Genomic DNA, 26,526 nt, shown 5'->3' on the forward strand with positions numbered 1-26,526 from the left:
AAAGTGTTTCTGCACACAAATTCACACTTATCATTTCACTGTTTGCTTCCTTGTCTTCAGATAATGTTATTTCACTTCCAGAATGAAAACCTGTAAACATGGAGATCACAGAAAAAAAATCTGTGTACAGAACAACATGCATTTGCCTCAGGCAAAAGAAAGATTTATTGCTTCTGTAGGCTTCTTAATTGTAATGTAGTTTTGGGTAAACGGTAGTAGTAAATGAAGGGATGAATAAAGGGCAAATGGAAAAATTAAGAACAAAACAAAAGGACACATCCTGGAACTTCTACCACAAGGAAGAACAGTGGAATTAGCACTGTACTTTACATTTCCAGCTTGTGATCCATATTCTTCCCTCTAAAATCCCACTGTATTGTTATACGCTGCATGTACCTGTCAATAGAAAGTATTTGTCGCCAGAAAATATGGTACTTCAAAATAGCAGTGAAGTTTTCACCAGTCTTTGGCCCAGTTCCCAGAAATCCAAGGTTTTGTTGCTACTGACACTCCCTGTTCTGCCTGCTATGGGCCAACAAACTGCATTGAATGCAAGGCTTTTTGCCTTTTCATGTCCATTCACTCAAAATAAATCTCCCCTATCTCAAGAGTAATTCCTTGTGTCTCCTTTCTCATGTCGAATCACTATTTCCAGCCAAACCAGTCCGATTACTTAAGGGACACTCTGGAAAACGCTGAAATCTGAGACATATAATGATATTTCAACACAACAGCAAAGAACATTTATCCTCATTACATCATACTGAGGGCATGCTTATGCATGTAGACTGACTCGGACAGTAAAGTCACAAGCTAACTCCTTTCAGCAGGTGTAACTGGTGAAAAAGTTGAGAAAGACAACATGTCACATTCACACTCCAAATATCCTCCTAAATAATGTGCTTTGGCATAACTTTTATCATAGGCTGTAAAGTGGATGACCTTCCAGAAAGCCAGCGCTAAAACCTTTGACACTTCTGTGTACATTTTTTGAAAGAGACTGGCGGCTCTGATGTACCAGGTGGCAAGTCTTGTCCTGTAAGGTAAGTATGACTTAAAAGAATAGCAAAAAACCCCTGCTTGTTCATGCGGCTTTATTAGTATAAGCCAGGTTTTCTTGGAAAAACCTTCACACTACACAATATTATTATATAGCAGAGACTGAAACCTAACTTAAATGTGGTAAGCATGCAGTAATATGCCTTATGAAAGGCAATGGGAACAGCAGGCACATACCACACTGTTGATGATGATATACAAGTTGCTTCCTCATTCTGTGAGAAAATGTCAAGCAAGTCAACTATGCTTACCAGTGTGAGCTCAGTTTTGTCACACCCTTTGAGCGTTGTAATTTTCCGCTGTCATATTCAAAATAATTCTGACTTACTCATGCCCAAACAATTAAGTGAAATGTGAATGCTCTCACATCAGATCTTGTTCATCTCATATTTAAACAGACAGGAAAATTATTAGACTGGAATGGCAGTTCTTCCAGCTGTGTGGCTTAAAACAATGAAATCACATCAATAATTGAAGGTTTTTGTGGTGCGTTTGTACAATGACTTTGCCAGAATATGATGTTTTACAAGCTAAGTGACTTAATTCACAGAATTCACTGTATATGGCTGACATTAAGACTTGTGGGGGCTAAATCATGAATAAACTCTGTAGATGTGTATTTCTAAAGTGGAGAAAGAATGGAAAAGCTTGGTTCCTGTTCCCACAACAGATTCATATCATGAACACTGTAACTGAGCACTCAACGTGCTTTTATACAACTTGCCTCATTCACCCAATCATACAAGCACCTCATTCCTTTGCTTTTGCCTATGTAAGTCCTCTATATCTAACATTCACACACTTATGGATGCATCAGAAAGCATCCATCTGGAGAGCAACTTGGGGTTAGTATCTTGCCCAATGATTTTTGGCATGCAAACGGGAGCAGACGGGGCTCAAACCACCAACCTTCTGATTAGCAGGTGACCTGCCCTACTTCTTGAACAACAGCCACCCCTTAAGTACAAATGCACTGCCATCTTCTGGCCGATAAATTAATCAAAACTATTGCTGTGTAGCTGTGGGGACAGATAAACGTAAAATACTACAACTAACACGACTAATGTGTGCCTTTAAAAATGTCTGTGAATAACTGGACGTTGAACTCTGTCACTCCCAACATGTGCAAATGTGACAAACATCAGGGCACGATTCCGCTTTTTTGCTGCTTAGCAAAGGAAACACGCTAGTCTTCATTTGGCAATCTACTCATCGAGAGGAAGTTGAAAGCATGACTATTGTCTGAAGTAGACTATCAGGTCAATTTTAATCTGTCATGGCTGAAAAAAGAACGCTTTTATAAAATATTATCAGATTAAAAAGTTTATCAGAAATGTTACAGAATGAGGCAAAAAGGTTACAAATGTTCAAATCCTTATATTAAAGCAGCCAGATGGATCTCTGATGAAGTTTTCCTTGTGGTCATATAAATAAATAAATGAAAGATGCAATAACAGGAAATAACAACCACTGTGCTTTGTCTAATCATAATCCCACACTTACAGGCGGTTTGAATTTATTTATTAATTTTCTCTTTGATGGAATCAACAAAGTAATTGAAACAAACTGTATTTTACAAAACTGAGACATTATTTACATATAGAATTTTTTATTGGTTATTTGGCCCATGTCATTATGGACATTTAGTACAAAACTTATAGCATTTCTATAAATATATTCACAATACAAACATGCAAAATTGGTAATTTATTAAGTTAGGCAAGTGTAGCACAGATATACTTGTTATTTTTTGTTGCAATTTCATACAACTAAACATCAGTGTTTCAACATTTATTTTATTCAGAAAAAGAATACTGAGTACACAGGAGTATCTACACAGACCAAACAGACATTGTTCAGTTTCACTGCCCAGATGGATTGTTTTCACACATTGTCATCAACACACCTATTTGATCTTTTGACTCAGATAGCACATGAGAGGTGCTGGTCTGATTGCTGGGTCTCTTGGACACATAGGACACCTCCCTGTTTCCCTCACCTGGGGAGGTGCTCGAGATGTAGCGGAAGAGCTTCTGGATGCCCGTGTCACGGAGGGAGCTCCTGAAGGAGCGAGCTGCAAACATGTAGAGGATGGGGTTAACTGTGCTGCTGATAAAGACCATGGCTCCAGTGACAAAAACCATAGTGGCCCTCACGTTTTCCAAATGTTCTGCTACATCCTTGTAGGAGTTTTCAGTTCCCAGGATGATCAGCGAGAGGATATTTCCTATGTGATGAGGTGTCCAGCAAATGCCAAATGCAACCACGACACTGGCGATCAGGATTGTGGACTTGCGTTTGGATTTGAGAGTCATCCGAGTAATCCGGCTGCAGAGGCAGCCATAGCAGACCACAAGGATGGAGAAGGGTATTATGTAGCCAACCAGTGTCTCTAACAAGACACACACCAGTTCCTGGGTCACAGAAGTATATTCACGGTACAGGCAGCTATCCTCACCAGAATCTTTGTCAACAATCTGAGTTGGGATGACAGGTATGCTGAACAAGAGTGCTGCAGTCCACAGAACCAGCAGTACTTTATTTAGAGCTTGTTTCCTCTTCCAGTGAGCTGAAGCAAAGGGATATCGCACAGCCACAAAACGCTCCACGCTCATGAGGGTGATGAGGAAAACGCTGCTGTACATACACGTGTTGATCATGAACACCATGGCTTTGCAAGATACCACCCCAAATATCCAGGAGTGGGCCAGAGAGTAGATCCACAGAGGCAGGGTGATGAGGACAAGCAGGTCCGCAACAGCCAGGTGTAGAATAATCACCACTGTGTGAGAGCGCTTTTTAACATGTCTCAGGATGGTCCAGATCACCAGCAGGTTCCCAGGAGCTCCAGCCAGGAAGGACAAACCAAGGATCACACACGCCACCACTGTCCCACCATCAAACTCTGAAGGGGCCATTTCCTCTTGAGAAGACAGCTGGTATGTGTTGTTCATGGTGCAAGTCGATGTGCTGACTGTGGTGTCTGCATGAAAAGAAAAACAGATTACTCTAAGTCATCACTTCCCCTTTAAAGCTGTGTGGAAAGCTCAGGAAAAGAGTTTCCTAACAGGGCTTTTTAAGCAGAGATGACTCATGCATGTGCCAGAAGTCCATCACTTCAGGTTGCAGTTTAGTTTTTTAAAAAAAAATGTAGAAATGTGTTTATCAAATACTTTTAAACAAACTGATATGATATTAATTTGTAAATGGATGAATAATTAATAAATGATTGACTTTGCTATATCAAGGGAACAACTCTGCACACAAAAATTACTTTAGCTTGTGAAACTTTGATAAACGTTTCTGTTTCACCACCCTCGTGGTTCTTAGATTTTTGTTCTGCTTTGTTGCTACATCATAGGCCAAAACAAAAGTTCACATTCAGAAACCGAAAAAAGTTCACACTCCACACCTTACTTTTTTTTTTGTTAAAACCTCAACGATGAAAACAAGATTAAAATAGAAAATGACTCGATTAAAAGTCACACAAAGCAACAAAAAGCTCTTCTTCTGTTTATTTTCCCTGACTTTTGTTTTTTTATGTTACTTTCACTTCATTTTTTTAAACCTAGCTGTCTTACCCACAGTTTGAGAACCACCGTCTTAGATTTAGAGAACCACTAGCACATACAAAAACTAGCAGATTATGAATTCTACCTTTGTCACTAAGGAATTGTAAAAGTAAAATTAAAATGGATTCTATGCTGTGTATTTTTGTTTTTGTTTCATTTGCAGGTCTTTACATGGCATGCAGTATTACTGGAAAAGGTATTACGTAATATTTAAACAACAGAGAGATTCTCAGCTTTCATTTCAGTGAACCAAGAAATATTCATCAGCTTGCTAGGAAAATATGATGAAGGATGATGACACACGTGGAAATATAATTTACTTACAAACATGTTCAGACACTAGACTTTTTCAAAAGACTATACATATGGTTGACAGGAATTAATGGCTTTGTTTCAGTATTTGGCAGAAATAGTGAAGAAATTGTATTTAAGTTTGATAGAACGATACAGCAGTCACAGCAGTTAAAATGACATTTGGAGCAGTTTTCAGTAGCACTTTTTATTTTTTCAGGTAGGATAACAAACAGAACACCTTACACAATAATGGACAATATCAAATGTTTAAGAATAAAAAAAAAAATTATCACAGACATTTCTCAAAACACAAGTTCAAAGTTATGTATTTTGACTGCATTACGTGAATTAAAAAAAATACATAAAAAACAATGGAGGAGTACAACACATGGCAATAATATGAGTACATTTTCATTTAATCCTTCATAATTAATAGTAAATGACAAGTGTCACATTTTACCATCATCACAGTCTTTCACACACAGTCAGATAGCAGCTCTTCGTGTGTACTTGCTGCCCTCTGGTCTGTCTGCTGTTGCACTGCCAGCTCCCTCACTTTGTTTGTGTTAGTGGCTATTTCCTTAAATAGCCTCACCAGTCGGGACTCTTCCAGACTCCCTTGTAAGTTCTTTGCAAAGAAGGCATATAACACAGGATTTACCGAACTACTGATGAAAACCAGGGCACCAGCTATGAAGATGATAGGCTTTGATACACAGTCGTCATCAGTGTCTGGCCAGGTGAAGATACAAATCAGATCAATAATGTTGATAACGTGGTAAGGCAACCAGCACACTGTGAAAGCAATCACTACAGAATGGATGAGAACCATGGATTTCGCTTTTGAATTGAAACTCATCTTCTTGATCTGTGCAGCTACTAGACAGTAGCAGATACTTAGAACAATGAAAGGAACTATAAATCCCAACAAGGTTTCTAGGCAAAGGATGATAATTGTGTTGGTGTCAGAGTTTAATTCCCTGGTGAAACATTTCACATTTCCATCAGTGTTTTCCAGATTCTGTGTTAAGGCAGGCAGTCCTAGAAGGAAAGCAAGCAGCCACAAAAGTACAAGATATATTTTTATATTGCTTTTTGTCTTCCAGCGCATCATCAGAAATGGATGACAGATGGCAAGAAAGCGCTCCACGCTCATAACAGTGATCAAGAAGATGCTGCTGAACATGCACACAGTCACAGTGTACACTATGGTTTTGCACAATACCGCTCCAAACACCCAAGTGTGAGCCAGAGAGTAGATCCATAGAGGCAGGGTGATGAGAACCAGCAGGTCTGCAACAGCCAAGTGCAGAATGATCACCACAGTATGGGAGCGCTGCTTGACGTGTCTCAGGATGGTCCAGATCACCAGCACATTCCCAGGAGCTCCAACCAGGAAGGACAAACCGAGGATCACACACGCCACTGCTGTGCTGCCATCAAACTCCTCTGAAGGAGACAACTCAACTGAGTGGTTCATGCTGCAATTTGATGTGCTTGAAGTGATTTTGGCATCAAGAGCAAAATAAGTGCTGTAAAAGCAGGATTCATTTCCTCTTATAGCTAAATTGAACAGAAACTAAAATGTTTGCACAACCCTTTAAGGGATATGTGACAAGATGTTGTACTTGTCATAATTTCCGTAATTCTCTCCCTAACAGGAGGGACACCTTACAGGAAAGGGATATTATTGAGTACTTAAGAATCTTATCACACAGTCATCTACAACAACAAAAACCAGTTCTGTTTTCTTACCCCGTGGTTTTTTAGTTTTAAGTTTACTTTTAGAAAAGTGTCAGTTCCACCTTAACATAGGCGGCAGATTTATCATTTTGTTATGGCACTTCTTTTAAGTTAATGCTGGATGTGTGAACATCATTTTTATCTGACACACTTTAAGTGTAATTTCAATGTGAGTTTCACAGAAAATCAACACTGATTGTTGCAGTTTGTTTGCTTTTTAGATTTTTGTTCAATCATTGGCTATAGCTAAACTATGGATGTCAAAGCAGATGTGAATAAATGAAATTCTTATCCTCTTTTAGATGATTATATTTGTATTACACTTTTACACAAGCATTACAAGTCTGCCATGTGATAGACGATTATTAGAAAAAGAGTGGCCTAATGTGTAAAAAATGACGGGAGACTGTCAACTTTAACTTTAGTAAATCAGAAAAGATTTGTCAGCCTTCTAAGAAATGAGGACGAGTGATGAATACACATAAAGTGAACCATACACCAATCTGGGATAAGAGTATGACAACTGATTATAGCTTCATCATAGCATCTGTTAGTGGGTGGGATATATTAGATTAACTAGATTCCTTGATCCCCAATGCTGTGCCCTCATAAACTGTGTTTAAACTGCCTTTAAACTATGGAAATGTTGCACATCTCTCTTTCTGTATGTATGTCTTCCGAAGGCAATAATTAAAACCTGTAGATACATAATTAGAAAAATATACCCGAAGATGTCACTTATTGCTAAATTTGTAATGACAAAAACTGAGCAAATTTGATAAATAAATTTGTATCAAACTGTAGTTAGTTTGGCAGAAATGTTAAACTCATGAACTGAAACTAATCACACGTGTGAGGTCAAATCATTTCTCATAACAGGTTCACTGTAAACGGAAACAGAGTTTAAAGTCAGGCCATTACACAACTGAAACGTTTTTTTTGACAGTCATAGTGAAGCTAATTCCTCAAGCGGATCATAATAACAGTGTTACAGCTGTATTATTTCTACAACTGATTAGGCAATAATATCATGTTAAACCTGTCTTTCCTTTTGGCCCATGCGGTATAAAACTGTGGTGGAGCTGGGGTGACATATGATAAATTGCCTTTTTAAATTCTGTTGTTCTGGCAAACTAACCACATGCCCTCGTTGCAGGGACTTATTTGGTTACATAATCAATAATCAGTAACCGCACTTCTTTTATCAGATTTATTTGAGGAACTTTTAACTAGTTACACAATTTATGTAAAAGAACATCTATGGTAAATTTCTGAACGATGACATTATCTAAGCGTATTTAACTGTCTTAATATAATTCAGTGAAGAAACAGTGACCTCCAGTGGACTTTGGGTTGTATTGTAAGTATCACCCAAAGTCAGAGAAACTATTTTCTTTTATCGTAACAAATAAATTAAAACAGTTTAGGTATAAATATTTCCCTTTAATTGTACAACTAAAAGAAATCTCTTTTTTTTAATTATAAATCTATTTTTAACGAATTTACTTTACATAAGCCAAATGAAATTCCTGAAAACGTTAACAACTTATATTACCTTCAAACAACAACTAAACAGATCTAAGCATATAGCTTCAGTGCCGCAATTTCAAGGAAAACTATACTAAATATAGTTGAATATTTTTTCTTTGTGGACATTACCGATATTGCACAAAACACCTTAAAAAAATGCAAGGTTAATGTGAGGTTAGTGTTTTGATATACACAACGCAGAAAACAAAGGTAAGATAAATGCTTGATTTATCTTCAATTTTGATTTTTTTTATTGCAGCCACTAAAAAGCATTAAACAAAACAAGCATACAACAAATAGATTAAATATGTAGAAAGGTATACAGTTAAGTATGTGAATAAAATATGATAAAACAAATGTCTTAATGCGGTAAGACGAATCTGAAGTCCAATAACTAACAATAAGCATACATTTAACTTTCAAATAACAACTAAAATATTTAAAAATTTCATACTAAACATATTTTTAAGAAGGAAAACAAAGAAGAAAAACAATTAAAAAAAATATTACAGGATATTAAGGGGCTAAGTATAACATTGTGAAATGTATAAACAATGCAGTGCAATAAAGTGTCTTAGCGTGTGTACACACTAAAAGCAGTTTGAAAGTACAACAAGATGTAAAAATAATTGTACTATAAACACTAGCCAAGAGGTGAAGTCGTTTCTATTTTTGTTGTTTGCACCAAAAATACACCCAATCCCAAGAAATAACGTCTATTCTTGCGTGTTCTGGAAACTCCCACAGCTTACACACTGATTTATTTTTCCAGAATATAATCAAAAGATTAAAACAAAAATATATAAAAACGTTTTTTTCGTAATCACGGGGGAACGAGTTATTAGTTAAATTAAGCCGCTGAATGAAGATATTTATTTTGTAATGACCGTGACTTTAAAGTTGTCGTGATGACGCTATTACGCTGCGCAGACGGGAAGCCTTCCTTCAGCTTTCAGCCAGCTGTCTGCTCGGTGAAATAAACATGACGATGTTGTCAAGTATCGTGTTCCCAGTGCCACAGGACTAAAAGTTCAACACTGACTGCAACAGGGAAAGCCGGATATTGTGTCTATTTAAATCTGTGACAAACTGTAAGTGACCATTTAATACAAGTCTAGCGTTTGATGGTTGTTAACGGTGGCTAGCATTAGCTAACCACTAGGCTAAGTGTTAGGTAACATTAGCCAGATAAGTAACTAATGTTATGTGAATGAACTCCCATTTGTTCCGTAAAGGTGTTGCTCGTTGATGATGATAAGCCATTTTTACTTACTTTGACTAATTTAATTAATATTCCACTTAAATAAACACGGTAGTAATTATTGCTAAAAGGAAGTTAGCACTGCTTGGCGGATGAGTGTGGGTTAGCCAAAAAGCCAAAATGTTTAGTAAACGTATATTATTTTTTTTTGGGGGGGGGGGGGGGGCTAACTTTTTAAAAATTAGAAAGATACATTTGCACTTTGTGTGTCCAAGTTGTTAAAGCACAAAATTCGTGCGTTGCCGAAATGGCTGCCATCACATCCTGTCTTTGCTCTATTTGCGTAATATTTACTCTTTGTCCCGTAAAGTTGGCCTAACGTCCCTACTGCCTTCACAGGTTGTTGGACTGACACCATTTTAACAAGCTGAGAAGTTGACTCGTAGCTTGCGATTGCAATGCCTCTGCTGTTTTTGGAGAGGTTTCCTTGGCCCAGCCTGCAGACCTACACAGCACTGAGTGTGGCTTTGCTTGCTGGTAGCATCTTCAGTGCCTACACCACAGTAACTGACCCGGGATTTGGGGCCTTGGAAACGGATGAGGCACAGCCTCCCACCGAGGTGGAGCGTGAACTTCTAAAGAATGATATTAGTAACACAGAACTGGCAACAACTGTCCTGTGGTATCTTGTCACAGACAGTCTCTTTGTGTGGGTGAGTCATTTTAGTGCAATGTGTGACGTGACGGTGATTATGAAGTTCATACAAAAACTAATGGTGACCTTATTATCTGCACACCTACAGGTGTTAGTGAACACATTCTGCTGCTCTTTGATGTTAATTGCTAAAATGATTCAGTATGTGGTGTTCGGCCCACTCAGAGTCAGCGAGAAGCAGGTAAATCTGTGTTGTTACAGCTGTTTTTACTTCTTTCAAACAAGAAGCAAATGGTCACTCATCTCATTTCATGTCTCCTCTTTTGTTTTTTATGGTTCATCAGCACCTGAAAGATAAATTCTGGAACTTCATTTTCTACAAGTTCATCTTCATTTTTGGTGTACTGAACGTCCAGACAGTGGAGGAGGTGGTCATGTGGTGTCTGTGGTTCTCTGCACTCGTTTTTCTCCACTTAATGGTTCAGCTCTGCAAGGATCGCTTTGAATATGTAAGTATATAAAAGTATATTTAAATAAATAAATAAAATAAAATCTAAGCATCACTTTAGACAAATATGACTAGACTCACGTTGCATTTATTGTCTGTGGTTCTTTATGTTTTATGCCATTTGACTCCTTGAGCCAAGCTGTTTCCAAAGTTTTGTGTTTGTTTTTTCAATGGAGTATAACTAAACCTTCTATAACCTAGTGGGGATCGATTTCGGGCACTTGAGGAGACTTAAACCAGTCTAAAAGAAAAGGGTGCCCTGGATCATTAAAAATGCAAGTTTCCTCTTTACATGGGGTGCAGCATAATAATAGTATTATCTTAATTGTGGTGTTCCTTTTTTCATATTTGTTGGAAGCCAGACTTGAGAACAGCTAGATTTATGAGAATCAAGGGCTGAAAAATAAAGCAAATGTACTTAAGCCACTGAGAAAGTCAGTGATTATCTGATCACAGTTAGAGTAAACTACATTAGCTAACAATGTTGTAGTTGTGTAGATTTCATAGCGAAAAGAAATGAGCAATATGTTTATTGGATATAGGATTAAATATAGGCTTTAAGAATTTTTTCCCATTATGTATATGCAGCCTAAAAGCCTCTGAAGTACACGTGTCATTTCAGTGGCTTATTGGAGAGTAGTGCATCACCCAGAGTAATTATGGGTGATATACCTTACTTGTTCTTTACCAGATATCTGCACAGCTCTTTAAACTCTTGCTTGTTACGAAAGGAGTCACATGTTACTTAAGAAATATCAGTTAGAAACAGTATATCAATGTCCTTACCATATTACCCTCCTACTTGGATCATAGGAAATGGTCAGTGTGGCGTTAGGCAAGCTCGTGGATCATGAGCTTAATTGCAAAAGTGTATATATACAGGAGATTTTTTGTTTCTGTGCTTTAAAGGAACACAGTTTTTTGTCGTCTACCCTCATTTTGTTTTGTGTGTGGTGTTTTTTTTTTTTTTTTTTTAAAGATTTAGATTTTCTATATTAGATATTAATTCTGCACTTGAACATGGGTACTGGTGCCAGTCTATTATTTTGTAATTCAGTATGTATGTAATAAATAGAAATCTGCCACAGCATAGATTTGCCACAGCAAAGCTTGGCAAATCTAATTCTCTTCCTGCCTAACTGTTTCTGAATATTAAACACTAAGCCAGATTTATCCACCTGAGCAATACTTCTGTACACTTTCTATAAATGCTTATTTAAAAAGTGTGCTTTCCCTCAGTAGACACAGTGTAACTGTACTCTTTTCAGCTTGGGATCTATTAATAGCTTTTTATACTGGGATGTTGACTGTGACTACTGTTTCAGTTACTACGCTAACATCTCTCTATCAGACTGTGTTCTGTATGGTGGGGAAAACAAAATGTCACATTTAAATACCTTCTTATAAGTGCTGACATTTAAAACAAGGTTTAAGTTGTTTTGAATGTCAGTTAGACATTCAAAGTTAGACGTAATGTAATGCTGGCTGCCTTAGTATACTAGAAGGTTATTTCAACCTGCCATATTGTAAACATTTCGTTTTGATGTGATTGTGTTCCTCTTGCTGTTTTTGTTTCCGTCTTTCAACTTTAACTGTAAATTTAGTTGGAGGTAGTCCATAATTTGCCCAGCTGTTTCCCGTTTCTGTCTTCCTGTCACTGTGGTTTCTTGCTTTGGGGTGAAGATAAGAAATGCAGGTTGTAGTGCTGAAGGTTTAGCTTGGAAACCTTGTGGTCTTTGTGGTACCGAGCAGCTGGTTTTTATATTTTTCACCTTAGTTGTAATCTATAATAATCTGCAATTTTTTTGTTATTTACACTTTGCTACAAGTTTAGTTGTGCTAGTGCTTAGATATTTAGTGGTTGTGTGAGAGGCGTTTTTATTGATAGAAAAGGGTTGTGTAATATTTAGAAGAGTACATGCAGGATTTTCTCTCAGTATGTCACAGTAAAAATTGAGTGTCTTACTGAGCCTCTTAAAACTCTTGTCTGTAGCCAGTGGTGAAAAACATGAACTCTCTTTCAACAGCATGTTTCATGAGTATCTAAGTGAAAATTTCCACTGTTTGACAAATCATTGTTATACTTCCTTTGTCTACTGATGTCCACTAAATTAATTTATAGCTGGGTCTTTTTGGTAACAAAGTTTCACAAAAAAGTATTGCGGTGGGATTCAAAGGCCATCCTGAGGAAATGATCTTTAACCTGCATAAACACTGAAAAGAAATCTTAGGACATAAGAAGAAAAAATTAAGAAGCACAGCATACTCATTTACCTTTGTTCCCCCCCCACAGCTGTCTTTCTCCCCATCCACACCTATGAACAGCCATGTGCGTGTGCTCTGTCTGCTGGTCTCCCTGCTTCTGGACTGTTGTGGCCTGGCTGTGGTCTGTGGCCTCCTGGGAGCTTCTCATGGCATGCACACGCTCTCCTTCATGGCAGCAGAGGTGAGAACTTGGAGCCAAGCTGTGGGAAAGTTTTGGCCACACTTTGCACATATGATTATGGATTTTTTATTTTATTTTATTTTTTTTTTAATGTCATTTAAGCTTTTGTTTAGGTGCAGGTATTTATTTATACACATTTGCTAACTACACTTCTCAGCATGCATTTGCTTTGTATTCTTGTTCAACCCAGGATCGTTTGAGAATAATTGGAGCAGTTAAAGTGAAAAATACCTTAATTTTCATGTAATTACTTAGTGAAATAGGTGCTCATGCTTTGTAGATGATATCCCTCCAGAGGACAAAATTGGTTTTACATTTTTCAGTATCAATGCAGTTCTTTGATGAACTTAGAAACCAATTAAAATGTGACTCTGATTCACCACCACAGAATTATAAGAGTACTTTTTCATGTGTGGGTTCCTTCTTGCTGGTGTTGTGCATTCTGGCTCATGTTTATGTTTCCTGAAGAAGCAGAAGCATAATCAGTGTTTTCAGTTTGCAGCTGCACTTTTGTGAATGGAAAAAAAAAAAAAATCTTATTTGCTGTAAAAGCTGTCAACAATGTTGAATAAATAAGAGTTTGTCTGTGAGTAAACAAGTTTATAGTTTAGTGCAAATGAGAGTTTAAACTATCTCTTTTAGACTGTAATGTCTGTGTAGAAAGCAGAGCACAGCAGTTGCATCATTTTCACATTTACGTTTTTCCTCAGTGTCTGCTGGTGACTGTGCGCACTGGACATGTCATCATGCGGTAAGTCTCTGTGCAGCCTCATAGACACACTGCAGCATGGATGACAGCCTGTGCAAATTTGGAATCGGGGATAATCTTAGCACATAAAACTGTTTGTTTTCCTCTGGTTCCATTAGCTCTATTATGAAAGGCTTCTTTGTCTTTGAGAGGGTTCCTAATATTGAACTACCACCAACTCTGATGGGCCAAGGTCCTGGATCAGTACTGGATACAGTACTGACTCCCTTGGCTGGTAACAGCTGTCTGTTGCAGTACAGTTGTTTGGTGCATGGAAAAATAATGTTTATGGTGACTTCCCTTTAAAGATGTTTCTTTATACCATTGCAAGTTTTGTTTTTGAGCTTTTGATTACTTTCACTCACTTAACTAAATACATCTTATGATGAAATCAGAACTGTATCATAACTATTCTTTCTTTGTTACTCAAAACAGTTCTGTCTCAACCTTGAATTTCAGTCTTTTTGGTATTACTGTACCACATACAGTATATTGTTGCACATTTAATTTATTGCAGTATTTTGCCTCCACCGATCTTCTAAAAGTCACCAGCATTTCATGAACTGAAAGAGCTGTGTCTTACTCTTCCAGATACTCAATTCATCTCTGGGATTTGAACCATCCAGGGACTTGGGAGAGTAAGGGGACATATGTCTACTACACAGACTTCATAATGGAGCTGGCCATGCTGTTTCTTGACCTAATGCACCATATCCATATGCTGGTAAGATGCAGTATGACTGAGTGTATGGCTGTCATGTTCTGAACAGTTCCTGTCCCAGTGTGACTTTCTGATCCACTAATCTTTCACCTCTGTGTGCACATTTCACTTATTAGCTTTTTGGGAATATCTGGCTGTCCATGGCAAGCTTGGTTATCTTCATGCAGCTGCGATATCTCTTCCATGAGGTGCAGCGCCGTGTCCGCCGACATAAGAACTACCTGCGTGTCATCAATAACATGGAGACAAGGTTGTCTTGCCTCCTTATACTGTGTGCGTGTGCGTGTGTGTGTGTGTGTGTTTTTTCTTTTTTTCCAGTCTTTTGCTAATCATTACTTGTTTACTTAATAGTTGCATATACTATGAACTCTGTGCAGATTTGCTGTTGCTACTGCAGAGGAGCTGGCAGCCAATGATGATGATTGTGCCATCTGCTGGGATGCCATGCTTACAGCACGCAAACTGCCCTGCGGTCATCTCTTCCACAAGTAAATAATTTTACTTTTACTGCTTATAGTTGGGATTATCTGCCTCTGCTTTGAGGTGCTATACCCTAGAAATAGTACTTGTCAGTATGTCGCCTATACTGACACAGTTAAGTTGAAATTCCACTTGAGAGATTTCAGGCTTAAGTTGCTTTACTATCTAATGTCTGGAAAATTATTAGGGATGTTGTTATGGTTTTGGATTTAAAAAACAATAAAAAAAAAACAACAACAACAACTATGCTATGGCTCGGGCAAACGTCTACAGAATATACTTTTTATACTTACTGAAAGGGGCATTTTTGGAGTTGTGTTATTTTATCAAACATGAAGTTATGCAATGCTTTTTGTTGTCCAGCACATGAAGTAAAATTGAATTTGACATCCTTGTCCTGAGAAAACATTTGTGTTATGTACCTAAAATAACAATGGCTAAAAGAGAGCCAAGGAGAATATCGACATCGTGGATTTAGCAGGATTTAAAGGCTAAAGCTTCCGTTAGGGTAGTTCCCAAAATCCTTAAAAGATTTACATAGTGAAGTGTAAACTAGACTGCACAGCAGTTCTTAGCTTTTGTAGTAGAGTTTGCTTGTTTGAATGTTTATTGCTGTGAGCTCTGATATACATTCTTAGCTTCAGTAAGATGCCCTGCATAGAGCCTAGCTGTAGAAAATTTGTCCTGACCCCTAAGATACATGTCAAGTTTTCAGACTGGCGACTTACTTAGGGTATGCATATGTGTTTCTTCAGCTCTTGTTTGCGCTCATGGCTTGAGCAGGACACGTCGTGTCCCACATGTCGGAAATCCCTTAATATTAATGGGGATGGGGGCCAAGCAAGAAGCCCGCAGCAGGGTGGGGGTTTGGAGGACAACATTGGCCCAGTTGGAGCCCCCCCAGATGCCAGACCACATATCAACCAACACAATCACTTCTTCCACTTTGATGGTGAGGGTGCTGGACACGTGACCTAAAACTGATGGGCTCTGTTTCACAGCTAAAATTAAAAATCCATGCATTTGTCTTACAGGATCTCGTATCGCCAGCTGGCTGCCCAGTTTCTCAGTAGAAGTAATGCATACTACTAACATCTTGGGCATTGCTCAAGCAAATAACTCCCAGCTTATGGCTATGGTGAGTTCGAGTTTACTGAAATTTGCTGTCTTTAAGAGAAAGGATACACAGACTGCAAGTTGAGGCTAATATTTAAACTTGTAAGATCTTTTTAGACAGTTGATAACCTTAAAACTTTTGTTACGTTCTCCTAAAAGGTCCAGGGGATGTGGGCAAAGTAACAAAAGGTTTCCGGGTTGAAAAAAGGAGACGGGAAAGCAGCATTGTTAAATTAAAGGGTTTTATTAATGTTTCTATTAGTAATTAAACTAACAGAGAGGGACATATGCTGAAATGGTCTTTTAAAGAAGGAAAACAACAAAACCCAAGAGTTGATCACCAAACTGAGAAGTTAAAAAAGAAAAAGGATCTCCACCTTTCTCTCACCTCATCGTACTCTTAATGCTGATTAGTCAGCTGTACAAAAAGGGTGGCACCTAAGGCAGGAGAGATGCCACACCCACACGAGGTCAATTTCACACGAGGCCCTGCTAGGCCTATAACAACTTTATTTACATAAAATCACTGCTGCCTTCTTATTATTGCAGCCTTCACTCCATGTCTTAGTGTCTATGACTTCAAATATTGCTTGGGCTTAAAAACAACTAAATTTAATGTAACATACACTGTAGCTTATACCAGTGTTCTCCATCTCACTCTGCTTTTTATGTACTTGTGCTCATCAGGCCCATCAGATTCAAGAGATGTTTCCTCAGGTGCCCTCCTACCTGGTACTGCAAGACTTACAGTTGACCCGCTCTGTGGAAGTTACTACTGACAACATCCTGGAGGGACGTATCCAGGTGCCTTTCCCTACACAGGTCAGTCAACTTGGGGTTAAATGTTAAGTGCAGTTTTTATTTATCATTGGATTTCTGCAGACATGCCTTGCTCTTAGTTTTCCTTGTTAGTTTGTTTTGTGTGTTTCTTAAAATTAATAACTCAAAATTATGTTTGTCGTCCTCTCTTAGGCCATAGAGCGAGCCCCTTTACAGGTTAATCCTGCACCAGATGAGCAGCCTGGGCCCAGTGGAGCAGCTGAGCAGGGTGAATCTGACAACTTGGAGGTTAGAGGAGGCCGCTTCTCTAAGTCTGCAGAGGAGAGGCAGAAGATGTTAAAGCAGAGGAAAGAAGAGATGCTTCAGCAAGCACGCAGGTTGTTCCTCTACAAATGGGAGTTTTCCACATTTTATATTCAAATGTTTTTGTGAATGTGGTTGACTATATTTAGTCTTTAACTCAAGTTCTTATAATTTAATTAACTGTGTTCCAGGTTAGGCAGTCAAACTGTTCATCTTTACACTTGTATGTAACACATTCAAGCTGTCACACCCAGCTTGAATACACATAGATGCACATGTTTAAACAGACTGCTCATGTTTCTTCCCTCACATGCAAAACACTTGTTTTACATTTTGATCAGTTTTCTCCACCATTTATTAGAACAGCCTCTCAATCTCGCTTCTGGATGGGTATAAAGGATCTCTTCTGCAGTATCAAGTGTATAACCGATTATTTCAGAGCTTATCTATACTGCTGTCTATGTCATTTTACTTCTGTGCCTGTTTAATACTGGGTTTTGAGATGAGTTTATATCACTCTTTCAACCAAGATGGAATAAATTGGATGTTAAAATGTCGCTTTCTAAGTCTAAATTGAGAAAAATTTAAGTTTCCCTTCCTACAGCTTGGCTGCTTTGCCATTGTGGTGACAGTCAGTTCATGCAACTGCTTCCCCAGACAGGCTCTTAAACCACTGTTTTGTGCTGCAGCTGTCGATTGTTTGCTGGCCGTCTAATCACAGGTGTATTTTTATGGTGTCTTTAATAGGGCTGCCACAAACGATTATTTTGATAGTCGACTAGTCACCGATTATTTTTGCGATTAGTCAACTAATCCGATCATGCATCCGTTGGACGTAAAACGTACAGCTTATTGCACCAGCATGCATCTGCTCTTATATAACTATCATTAGCTTACAGCTTTAAGTGTTTAAGGTATGTGCTAACTAAAAATAAAGACAAGATGATAGTTTATTAAATTTTAATGAAATTTGCAGATTGTTTCGGTGGAGTTTAATAAACTCAGCCGTCTGCTCCTTGCTATCTAAAATATAACAGGACACCGGAGTATATTCTCGAGCATCTCACACTTCACACATCAGTTGTCTGCTTGACGTTTATTCAGCTGTGTAAAAACTATAACTTTAATCTCAGCCAAACCGATTTACTCAGGAACAAATAAAATACTGAAAAAAGCCAAACAATAACATTTTTAAGTTATCTAAGTGACTTATATATCATGTTTAACCTGAGTAGCAAAAGAAGGCGGTGGGTTTGAAAATGATTTGCTGGGAGTCCGGTGTTCTCACCGGCTCTAGTGAGCCTTGAACCCCGGCTAGCAATTGGGCTAGTGGGTAACAGACGTCTCTGAAAACATCAGCGCGCTTTTGAAAATATGTGGTGTCTTGATAAACCAAGCAGATATTTGAAATTTACACAGCTACATTCTCGCCTGAAAATATGTTAAACGTTTATTTTGTGACGCAGAAAGAATAATAAGAGTAATATTAAAACTAACTAGCTGCCGCCATTGTTGGAAACTGAGTAGGACTGCGCTATGAATTCTGGGATAGGTTGGGCCACGAAGTATACACCAGACCCATCCTTCAAATCTGGGAAAATGAAAGGCGCGTTTGTCAGCCGCATTTGTCAGAGTCTTCGAATTTGGACAGTCTTCGTCGTGTTGCTGTAACGTAATCGGCCTACAAATGCGGGCACAGGAGGATGCGGTTCCTGAATTTGGACACGGCCACGATATCGGAGACAGCTTCTTCTTCTTCGAAGTTTAACGGCAGCTGGCATCCTTGTACATGCAGTGCTGCCATCTTCTGTTTCAGTCCGTTATTACACTCTTAAATCCTACTACTTATTCCTGCGTCTTTTGGGATCCTACAAAGCTTCAAACGACGAGTCGACTATAAAATTAGTCGTCGACGTAATCGTGACTAGTCGACTAATCCTGGCAGCCCTAGTCTTTAATCTCCTCTGTTGTGTTAGTTGACTTAGTGTAGCAGGTGTGGTGCTAGTTCTTACGGAAATGGAGCTTTAGCTCACTGTTGCACACTGTCATCCTACAAAGCAGACCAAGGGCTACAATTGCAAGCTGCAGTCAAAGTCAAGTTGTGGGGCAATAAAATCACTGAAAACACTATATCCAGATAAACAGAATTGACTTTCTGGCACTGGAAATGTAGTATTGACTTATTTCTGTGTTTTTAAAAAAACAAACACAAAAACCTCTAAGAACTCATATATTTGCAGTTGTGGACCTTACCATTTGTGGTAAATTATTATTATTTGTTTTTAAAAGTATCTAATTCTAGGAGAAACATTGTGATAACTAATAGTAAGGATTACTGGTTCTCTGTTTCCTCCCCGTTCTTTTGGGTTTTCAGTTCTTGTTGTTATATCCTTACATTGTTTCTGCATCCCTTTAGGAAATATCTGAACAAAAATTCGGAGGATCAGGATGAAGATTTGCCTGGACTGGAGGAGGAGGATGGCCCAGAATTGGACTCAACTGTGCTGAGACGTAGAACCATGGCGGCAGCTGCAGAGAGACGTCTACAAAACCTACAGGACCCTGCGCCCTGATTCTGGCTTCAGCAGAAGGGTGTAGTACATTGTTACCCTAAGAGGCACTGACAAGAGCTATTTCAACTTTCCCCCATTTGGTGTAGTCAATGGTCATCACCTATAAAACAAAACACAAAAAAATGAAAAACCATTGCAGACATGGCCTTGGAGCGGTTTTGAGGCTGCCTAAAAGGGTGAGACTATTGTAAATAGCCTCTGTATCACTGAATTCAGCCTAGTATTTGGAATATGATCTATATATTGATTGGTGCAAGGTTGCATTGCCCTCTATACATGTGCCACACAATGCAACCACCAGCTTCAATAGACAGCCAGCAGCTGTCATGATTCAGACTGGCTGTCAAAAAACGAGCATGCTTTGCGTTCAGAAGACTATTACAAGAAGATGTTTATGAGAAGAGTTTGAAGGTGTCATTGGTAGATAAAGCTGTTATATGGGTCTTGGTTTTCCTTTCACATATTAAGCCCATGGCAGAAAATTCTGTATTCCAGATGGAGGAACTCATCTGATGTGTCTGTGTGTTATTTTGAGTTTCAACTGTGAATTAAGTGTAGGCAAAATAACACATTCTTATTTCTTACATAGGCGCAAGAGAATGTCACTTTAGTATTGTTCAGCCTTTCTGTCAAATATGAATGTTTCTATCAGAAAAAAATGCTGCAAACAAAGTTGTTTATTTTTTTCTTTTTCACCCGCATGGGTTGTTTTCTATTTAGTGTGTAATATCACCTGTTTGCATTTTGTTATTTAACAAGATGGGGAAATGGGCCTGTAAATCTTTTTTTCCAAAACCGGTCCCTTTGCGATGCATATGCAGAAAATAGGGATGTATTACATTATGATCAATGAGTGTTACATGTGGTGTCTTTCCTAAAGGAACCTCTGCGTGGTAAAAATATCTCTTATTCTGTTGATTAATGGGTGTGTCGGTCATCTTTATCTGTTGAGAAAGTCAAAAATTGTCAAGTCTGCAACAGATGGAGTTTCTGTGGTGCATTTTAACTTGCTTGTTTTGCCACCAATTCAAGAGGCTTCGTCAGTTTTATCGGTGAACCCTTTCTTCTTTTGCTAGAAATAGTGGTGCCTCTTGCATATGTAGCAAAACCAATGAAATTCTTAGCAAATAATTGGTTTTCTCCTTGTTTAAATATTCTGCGACCCGAATGACTGAGAATCTTCATGAATAAACTTTTCGGGTTTTTTATTTGATTGGCCTTTGTCTATTTACATTGAATATTAGTTAAGAAATTACACCAGCGGGGGAACATAATCACCTGCTGGTTTAAAATTTTTTTTGAAAATGTACAACTGTGCAAACTGAACGTAGCCCTAGAAGCTTTTTGGGTATTGGTATATTTCACTGAATCTGTAGCTGGTTGATGCATATCGACAGATATAATGATGAAGTGTGTTTGAATTCTATCATTACAGTGCAAAAAGGCAGTTTGAGGTGAGATATGCATGAATCTATAAAAGTGATTATGTTTTCTTCAACTTTATCCCAAAGAACAGCCCACAAACTTCCACTAAAGCTGAAGTGTTGTTATCTTTGTGTGCTCATTTTATTGCTCAGACTTTTTTTTTGAGTGTTGTAAGAAGATACAGCATAGGATTTTAGTTTAAAGATTTTAATTAGTCAACATGTAAAAAAAAAAAACAAAAAAAAAAACAAAAAACCCAACAACCTAAAACTGGACATTTTGGTTTTCATTCAGTTACTTAGCAACTTTTAAAATCCATGATATATTTTCCTATGCATGGATTACCTTTCATAATCATTAACTATGGAATCAGAATTTAAATATTTTTTTTGGACTGAGCTTTCTGGTATTTTTGTGCCTAAATCAAGATGGTTCAGTTATGGATAATTTCTGTAAATCTAGTTTTTGTAAAATATGTTAATATAAAAGACTCAATAAACAGCTTCTACAGCTTTTTAACAAATGATGGTTTGTATCCTTTGTTTACTGGGTTTTCTTTTTCTTCTGTTTATTGAGACAACATGGATTTCTGGCTTTACTTTGCAGATGTAAACCTCCAGTCCTAATAGTGCAGCCTAACCTTTCAATTTCCAAGTTCAACAAGTGAGGTTGAGATTGTTAAATAGAGAGGTTTTCTTTAATTGGTCTGTTTTGCTATCAGTGGAAGTGTTACAGTGGTTGTAAAAAGTGGATGGAATAATAAGGACTACCTCCAGAATGATCAGCTTCACCTGAAATCAACAGCAAGATGGTTGAAACTTGGATAACAATGACAAGCACACATCAAAACTGGTTTTGGAACAGATAAAGCAGGCTAACACCAACTTTCTAGAATGGCCTTCCCAAAGCACTGACCTCAGTCCTACTGAAAACTTGTGGACCACACTTAAAAGCCAGGTCTGTGCCAGGTGATCAACCCATTTAAATAAACATTTTCCCAATTCTGCCAGAAAGAGTGGTCAGATATCTATAATGATCACATGTTAACTTCTGATCACAACTGTAGCTTACTGGGTAATATTTATGTATAATTATGAGTAACAGTGCTTCAGTTGTATTAAACAACACATGCTGGCAGTATAGGGAAGAGTTAAAAATACTTCTGCCATCAAGAGCTTGTTTCATCCATTTTTGTTCAACTAACATTATTGTTCTTAGAGTGCGGCGATGCAGTCACATGGATCTGAACTACAGCTGGTAAACGTATTGCCAGTGGGCAGTACATGTACAGTATAAACCACATCAGTATGTTTTTTGTGCTCCTTTTGACAGAAAACAACTGTATTTCTGTACAAAACTCTCATGAGAGTATACAAGCCCATCACAAAGCATGGATGCATGATGTATTGTGGAAAACTATTGGCATCTGGATTTCTTTTAATCAATTGACGTCAGTGGGTTGCGCCTCTGCATCTTTGCCACGTCATACACAAGGGCTAGTGCCAAGCGGAAATGCATGCTGAAGGCAGCCACAGTGTTCAGCTCAATGATGTAGCTCAGCCTCATTCAAAACTATAGTAGAGAAGACCATTGCAGGTTATTTCACTGTGGGGATTCCGAGGGACCATCTCTAGCTGTGTTGGCTTTTACTTGGTAAGTAGCTGCCAGGTGGCTAACTGCTTAGCTAACGCTAAATTTATCATTTGGTATGAAATGTGAGGATACAGCTCCGACGCTAACTCGGCTGTATAAGTTTGCTTACATGAAGGTAGCCTCGTGTAGACGTTTAACAGTATAGGGGAAACACTGTTTACATACGCCTGTATTTTGCCGGGTTAGTTGGCAAAGTATGTTTCAATAACCCAAGTTTCGTTTGGCTAGCTAACGTCACATTAGTTAGCTAAAGCATTGTGGTCGCTGTACTGTAATTCGTCTTAGTGAACATGGGCAGTTTGCCCTCATTTCTTTGCCGTGCTCAACCGGGAAACGATTACACTTGTAAAAGTGTAATGTTTTATGGTGCTGCCATGGAAACAAGATTTAGGACGCCTGTGGTAGAAGTAGGAAACTCTGTCGCAGAAAGTCCCAGAGTGACTCCCATCAGCAACAGCGACAGTGTTACCTTCTTCCCTTGCTCTGTAAAGCCCTCTCATATTACATATCCTGGTCAGGCCCCGGGTCCTGTCCTGGAGAACAGATCATGAATGATCAGGAAACGTATCATTATCTGTACGCGGGTGTGTCAGCTGGTTTGTCAACCCCTGAAGCATACCTGTGAACCATGAGGAAACGTTTTAACAAGTGAAACTGTCAGGTCAAAGTTCTGTATGACCAGAGCACACGCTCTTTCAGTCCAGGCTGATTTTTATGACTTGTATCAATTCATTAGCCAAATAAGTTGGGTACTGCCTTGCCCACATACTTTTTTGGGTGTGTATCCCTGAACTCATCTCTCTGTGCATGTTTTCCATTCAGAGATTTTGGTATGCTGCTGGACGAGACTCCACTTTTTGAACCCTCTCTGCTTCGGGAGCTAGACTGGAGCAGCAACACTGCCTCATTCTCTCCCCCAATCTCACCATGCAATCCAGGGGAAGGCCTGGTGCTGAGGCCACTCTGTATGGCAGATTTCAACAGAGGTGAGTCTGTACAGCATAAACCACACCAGCATGTTTTTTTTTCCTTGGGGTATAATATGAAACATCTCAGAAATTCCCAGGAGATGGGTTAAAATTCAGAAATTTTCACTAACTCTTTATTCTTTTTCATTCCAGGATTTTTCAAGGTTTTATCTCAGCTCACCAAGACAGGCGATGTCACACCAGAGCAGTTCACTAGTAAGTCATACTTGCCTTATAAATATTCTAAAAGTGAGATAATTAAGTTTGGAACATAAACTGTTAACTGAGTGTCATTTTGAATGACTAATTTTCAATTTAACACAACTATTGTTGTGTCTTACACAGCAGATCATATATATTTAAAGAAATATCCTAGAAAACAAACTAATTAAAGTATGAGTGATGATTCATAAACACACATTTTGTTTATTTTTTGACAGAGAATTTTGAGCACATGAAGAAGACTGGAGATTACTATGTCATCGTGGTGGAGGATACAAATCTGAGTCAGATCGTGGCCACGGCAACACTGATCACTGAACACAAATTCATCCACTCCTGTGCCAAAGTACAGTATACCCTACACAAATTTGTGTATATTCAAGTACACAACTGTTTGTTTGTTTTTTTTCTCCCTGTGTTTTCCTTATCACCAGTTACGTAAAAAAGTTACTGATTAATGTAGTGGTAATTACAACACTAATATTTAATTATTAACCCAGTATATGGTCATAAACTGGTTAATAATTATTTAATTTATCAAATCAAAATGCGCTCTTATTTCCTTTACTAGGAAAGCTCAGCTTACATTATAGAGATACATATATGTTTATTAATCTTGACAATTAGTAAATTAAAATCGTATTTATTTGTAGAGAGGCCGGGTGGAGGAGGTCGTCGTCAGCGATGTGTGCCGAGGGAAGCAGCTGGGCAAACTGTGAGTCAAGACACGGCTTTGGCTTGTCTTTAATATTTCACATATTGCCCAACATATCAAAAGACAGTTCTATATTTTGAATAGTTTATATCTTGTGATTTCTGCTTTTAAAACTTTTCACTTCTCTTCTTTATCCCAACAGATTAGTCTCGACTCTTACTCTTCTCAGCAAAAAACTGAATTGCTATAAAATCACTCTTGAATGTGCACCCAAAAACGTGGCTTTTTACCAGAAGTTTGGCTACTCTGCGTCAGACGAGACCTACATGCAGTGTCGATTTTTTGACTGAGAACGGAAGTTTAAAAAAAAAACCAACCCAACAACAAAAATCTGTTTTGGGAAAAACGGACTGTATCTTTGCACGCCCGGTGATAATCAGAACTTGCAGAATGTCTTAAGAACTGGAGCTTCCCGTGGATGAGGTTGCTGTTGTGTCACAGCTGAGTCATCCATGAACACTCATGATTTCAGCACACTCGAGTAAACATTTACAAATGTTCAAGCTCAGTGCAACACAATCCCTTGTCCTTTTGGTAACCGTGGCTACCTCACCAAGGTGGACCTGACATCTCATCATCTAGAAAAGAAAGAAAAATACTATTTTCTTTCTTTAAATTGCTTAAAGTTTTTCTTTTCCATGTACCAGTGAAAGAACAGTTTATATATGTGACTTCCATGCAACTGTAAGTAATGACAGCTATGTGGGAGATCAGGATGATACCAAATGAAGTTATATTACTTATTATGTAAGTAAAACAATCTACAGGTAACAGACAACTCTACAAGGTAACTTCAAAACCAAATATGCTTTAAAAATTAATTGTAGATTGTGATTGAACTGACAGACTGCTGCCAGAAAACTAAACTTGAACAAAAGATTTGTTTTACTTTTTTTTTTGTTTAATCCTACTTGGTACAAGATGCAGTGTCATATAGATTATGTGTAGCTGGGTAACTAATCAAATTTAAATTACAAGAACTACGATGAAGACTGTTATAAAGTTTCACATTAAGTGAGGAAAAATATTTTGTGAGGTACTGGTAAGTTGTTAACATGCTGTTAAGTTTTGACTTAAGTTGCCAAATGGGATTAGCATTTAACGGTTTTTGTAATGGGAAGTGGGTAAAAATGATTTTTCTATCTAAATTAACTCTTATTTAAGCTTTTCTAGTTAAGTTTTATAATTATTCTTTTATCCTGGAGAGATGGGGCACATATTTAATGTAATTTATTTCAAAACATGTAGTCAAATAAAATCATCTTTGGCCTAAGGTTGTTTCTGTTTTTTTTTTTTTTAATTTCTACAAAAAAGGCAGATCCATGTTTTAACTAAAGACTTGATTTGAGATATTTGGAGTGGTTTTTTTGGAGGTCGGGATGGTGGTGGAATTCAAAAACGTTGGTATAGTGTGGTTGAGGTGGTGTCCAATTCCCCAGTGTCTTGAAGTGAAGTGTTTTTGGGCAAGATGCTGAAATTGGCTGTAGGTGTGGCACTGTCCCACTGTCAGTCCAGTGTTGGAGTGGCAACCTGTCCAAAGGTGCATTTCTCACCCTGTCAGCTGGGATAAATGAAATCAGTTTATATCCTCAGTTAAAACTGATTTTGTATCATGAAGAAACAGCCCATACATTAATCTCAAGTGAGAAGAGTATCAGGTCTAGTCAATCAGAGGAAATGATACTAAAATGGGGATTTAGCGTCCATCATGCTCTTAATGCAATATTGTTTCAACATTGCTGATGTTTAATTATCGAGCATCACTATAGAGTGACCTACAGTAACTATTGTTGCAGAATCTTAAATGTGACTTA

At 38.1% G+C, this 26,526-nt stretch overlaps 4 protein-coding genes across 5 annotated transcripts; 2 read left to right on the forward strand and 2 right to left on the reverse strand.

Moving 5' to 3' along the window:
• Positions 1–2,536: 2,536 nt before the first annotated feature.
• On the reverse strand, positions 2,537–4,078 carry LOC146393529 (leukotriene B4 receptor 1). 2 transcript variants are annotated; one of them, XM_084930557.1, is made up of 2 exons: positions 3,216–4,078; positions 2,537–3,133 (listed from the first exon to the last, which is right to left on the reverse strand). In XM_084930557.1, the coding sequence occupies exons 1-2, from the start codon at positions 4,011–4,013 to the stop codon at positions 2,966–2,968; spliced, it is 966 nt and encodes a 321-aa protein (XP_084786683.1). In that variant the 5' UTR covers positions 4,014–4,078; the 3' UTR covers positions 2,537–2,965. The 2 variants fall into 2 exon arrangements, with proteins under 2 accessions (XP_084786683.1, XP_084786675.1); XM_084930549.1 differs by having other exon boundaries at positions 2,540–4,071.
• Positions 4,079–5,009: 931 nt separating this feature from the next.
• Positions 5,010–6,445, reverse strand: LOC146393530 (leukotriene B4 receptor 1-like). The gene has a single exon (XM_084924668.1). The coding sequence runs from the start codon at positions 6,403–6,405 to the stop codon at positions 5,401–5,403; it is 1,005 nt and encodes a 334-aa protein (XP_084780794.1). The 5' UTR covers positions 6,406–6,445; the 3' UTR covers positions 5,010–5,400.
• Positions 6,446–9,101: 2,656 nt separating this feature from the next.
• On the forward strand, positions 9,102–21,678 carry LOC146393531 (E3 ubiquitin-protein ligase AMFR-like). The gene is made up of 14 exons (XM_084930569.1): positions 9,102–9,289; positions 9,799–10,112; positions 10,203–10,295; positions 10,399–10,563; positions 12,856–13,008; positions 13,719–13,759; positions 14,348–14,480; positions 14,594–14,727; positions 14,855–14,965; positions 15,713–15,909; positions 15,992–16,095; positions 16,761–16,895; positions 17,046–17,230; positions 19,573–21,678. The coding sequence occupies exons 2-14, from the start codon at positions 9,858–9,860 to the stop codon at positions 19,727–19,729; spliced, it is 1,863 nt and encodes a 620-aa protein (XP_084786695.1). The 5' UTR covers positions 9,102–9,289; positions 9,799–9,857; the 3' UTR covers positions 19,730–21,678.
• A 759-nt stretch (positions 21,679–22,437) lies between these two features.
• Positions 22,438–25,985, forward strand: gnpnat1 (glucosamine-phosphate N-acetyltransferase 1). The gene is made up of 6 exons (XM_084930596.1): positions 22,438–22,807; positions 23,630–23,793; positions 23,929–23,991; positions 24,216–24,343; positions 24,651–24,712; positions 24,855–25,985. The coding sequence occupies exons 2-6, from the start codon at positions 23,640–23,642 to the stop codon at positions 25,000–25,002; spliced, it is 555 nt and encodes a 184-aa protein (XP_084786722.1). The 5' UTR covers positions 22,438–22,807; positions 23,630–23,639; the 3' UTR covers positions 25,003–25,985.
• The last annotated feature ends 541 nt before the right edge of the window (positions 25,986–26,526 follow it).

Source organism: Perissodus microlepis, chromosome 1 (assembly GCF_051167445.1).
Source record: "Perissodus microlepis isolate ML-2025 ecotype Zambia chromosome 1, ASM5116744v1, whole genome shotgun sequence".
In the NCBI taxonomy this organism is placed as follows: Eukaryota; Metazoa; Chordata; class Actinopteri; order Cichliformes; family Cichlidae; genus Perissodus; species Perissodus microlepis.

Excerpts from the sequence above, each read along its gene's own strand:
- LOC146393529 (XM_084930549.1), bottom strand. The coding sequence starts at position 4,013 with ATGAACAACACATACCAGCTGTCTTCTCAAGAGGAAATGGCCCCTTCA.
- LOC146393530 (XM_084924668.1), bottom strand. The coding sequence starts at position 6,405 with ATGAACCACTCAGTTGAGTTGTCTCCTTCAGAGGAGTTTGATGGCAGC.
- LOC146393531 (XM_084930569.1), top strand. The coding sequence starts at position 9,858 with ATGCCTCTGCTGTTTTTGGAGAGGTTTCCTTGGCCCAGCCTGCAGACC. Across the intron at positions 10,564-12,855 it reads GCAAGGATCGCTTTGAATAT|CTGTCTTTCTCCCCATCCAC; the intron begins GTAAGTATATAA and ends CCCCCCCCACAG. Across the intron at positions 16,896-17,045 it reads AGGTGCCTTTCCCTACACAG|GCCATAGAGCGAGCCCCTTT; the intron begins GTCAGTCAACTT and ends GTCCTCTCTTAG.
- gnpnat1 (XM_084930596.1), top strand. The coding sequence starts at position 23,640 with ATGCTGCTGGACGAGACTCCACTTTTTGAACCCTCTCTGCTTCGGGAG. Across the intron at positions 23,794-23,928 it reads TATGGCAGATTTCAACAGAG|GATTTTTCAAGGTTTTATCT; the intron begins GTGAGTCTGTAC and ends TTTTCATTCCAG. Across the intron at positions 24,713-24,854 it reads GGGAAGCAGCTGGGCAAACT|ATTAGTCTCGACTCTTACTC; the intron begins GTGAGTCAAGAC and ends TTATCCCAACAG.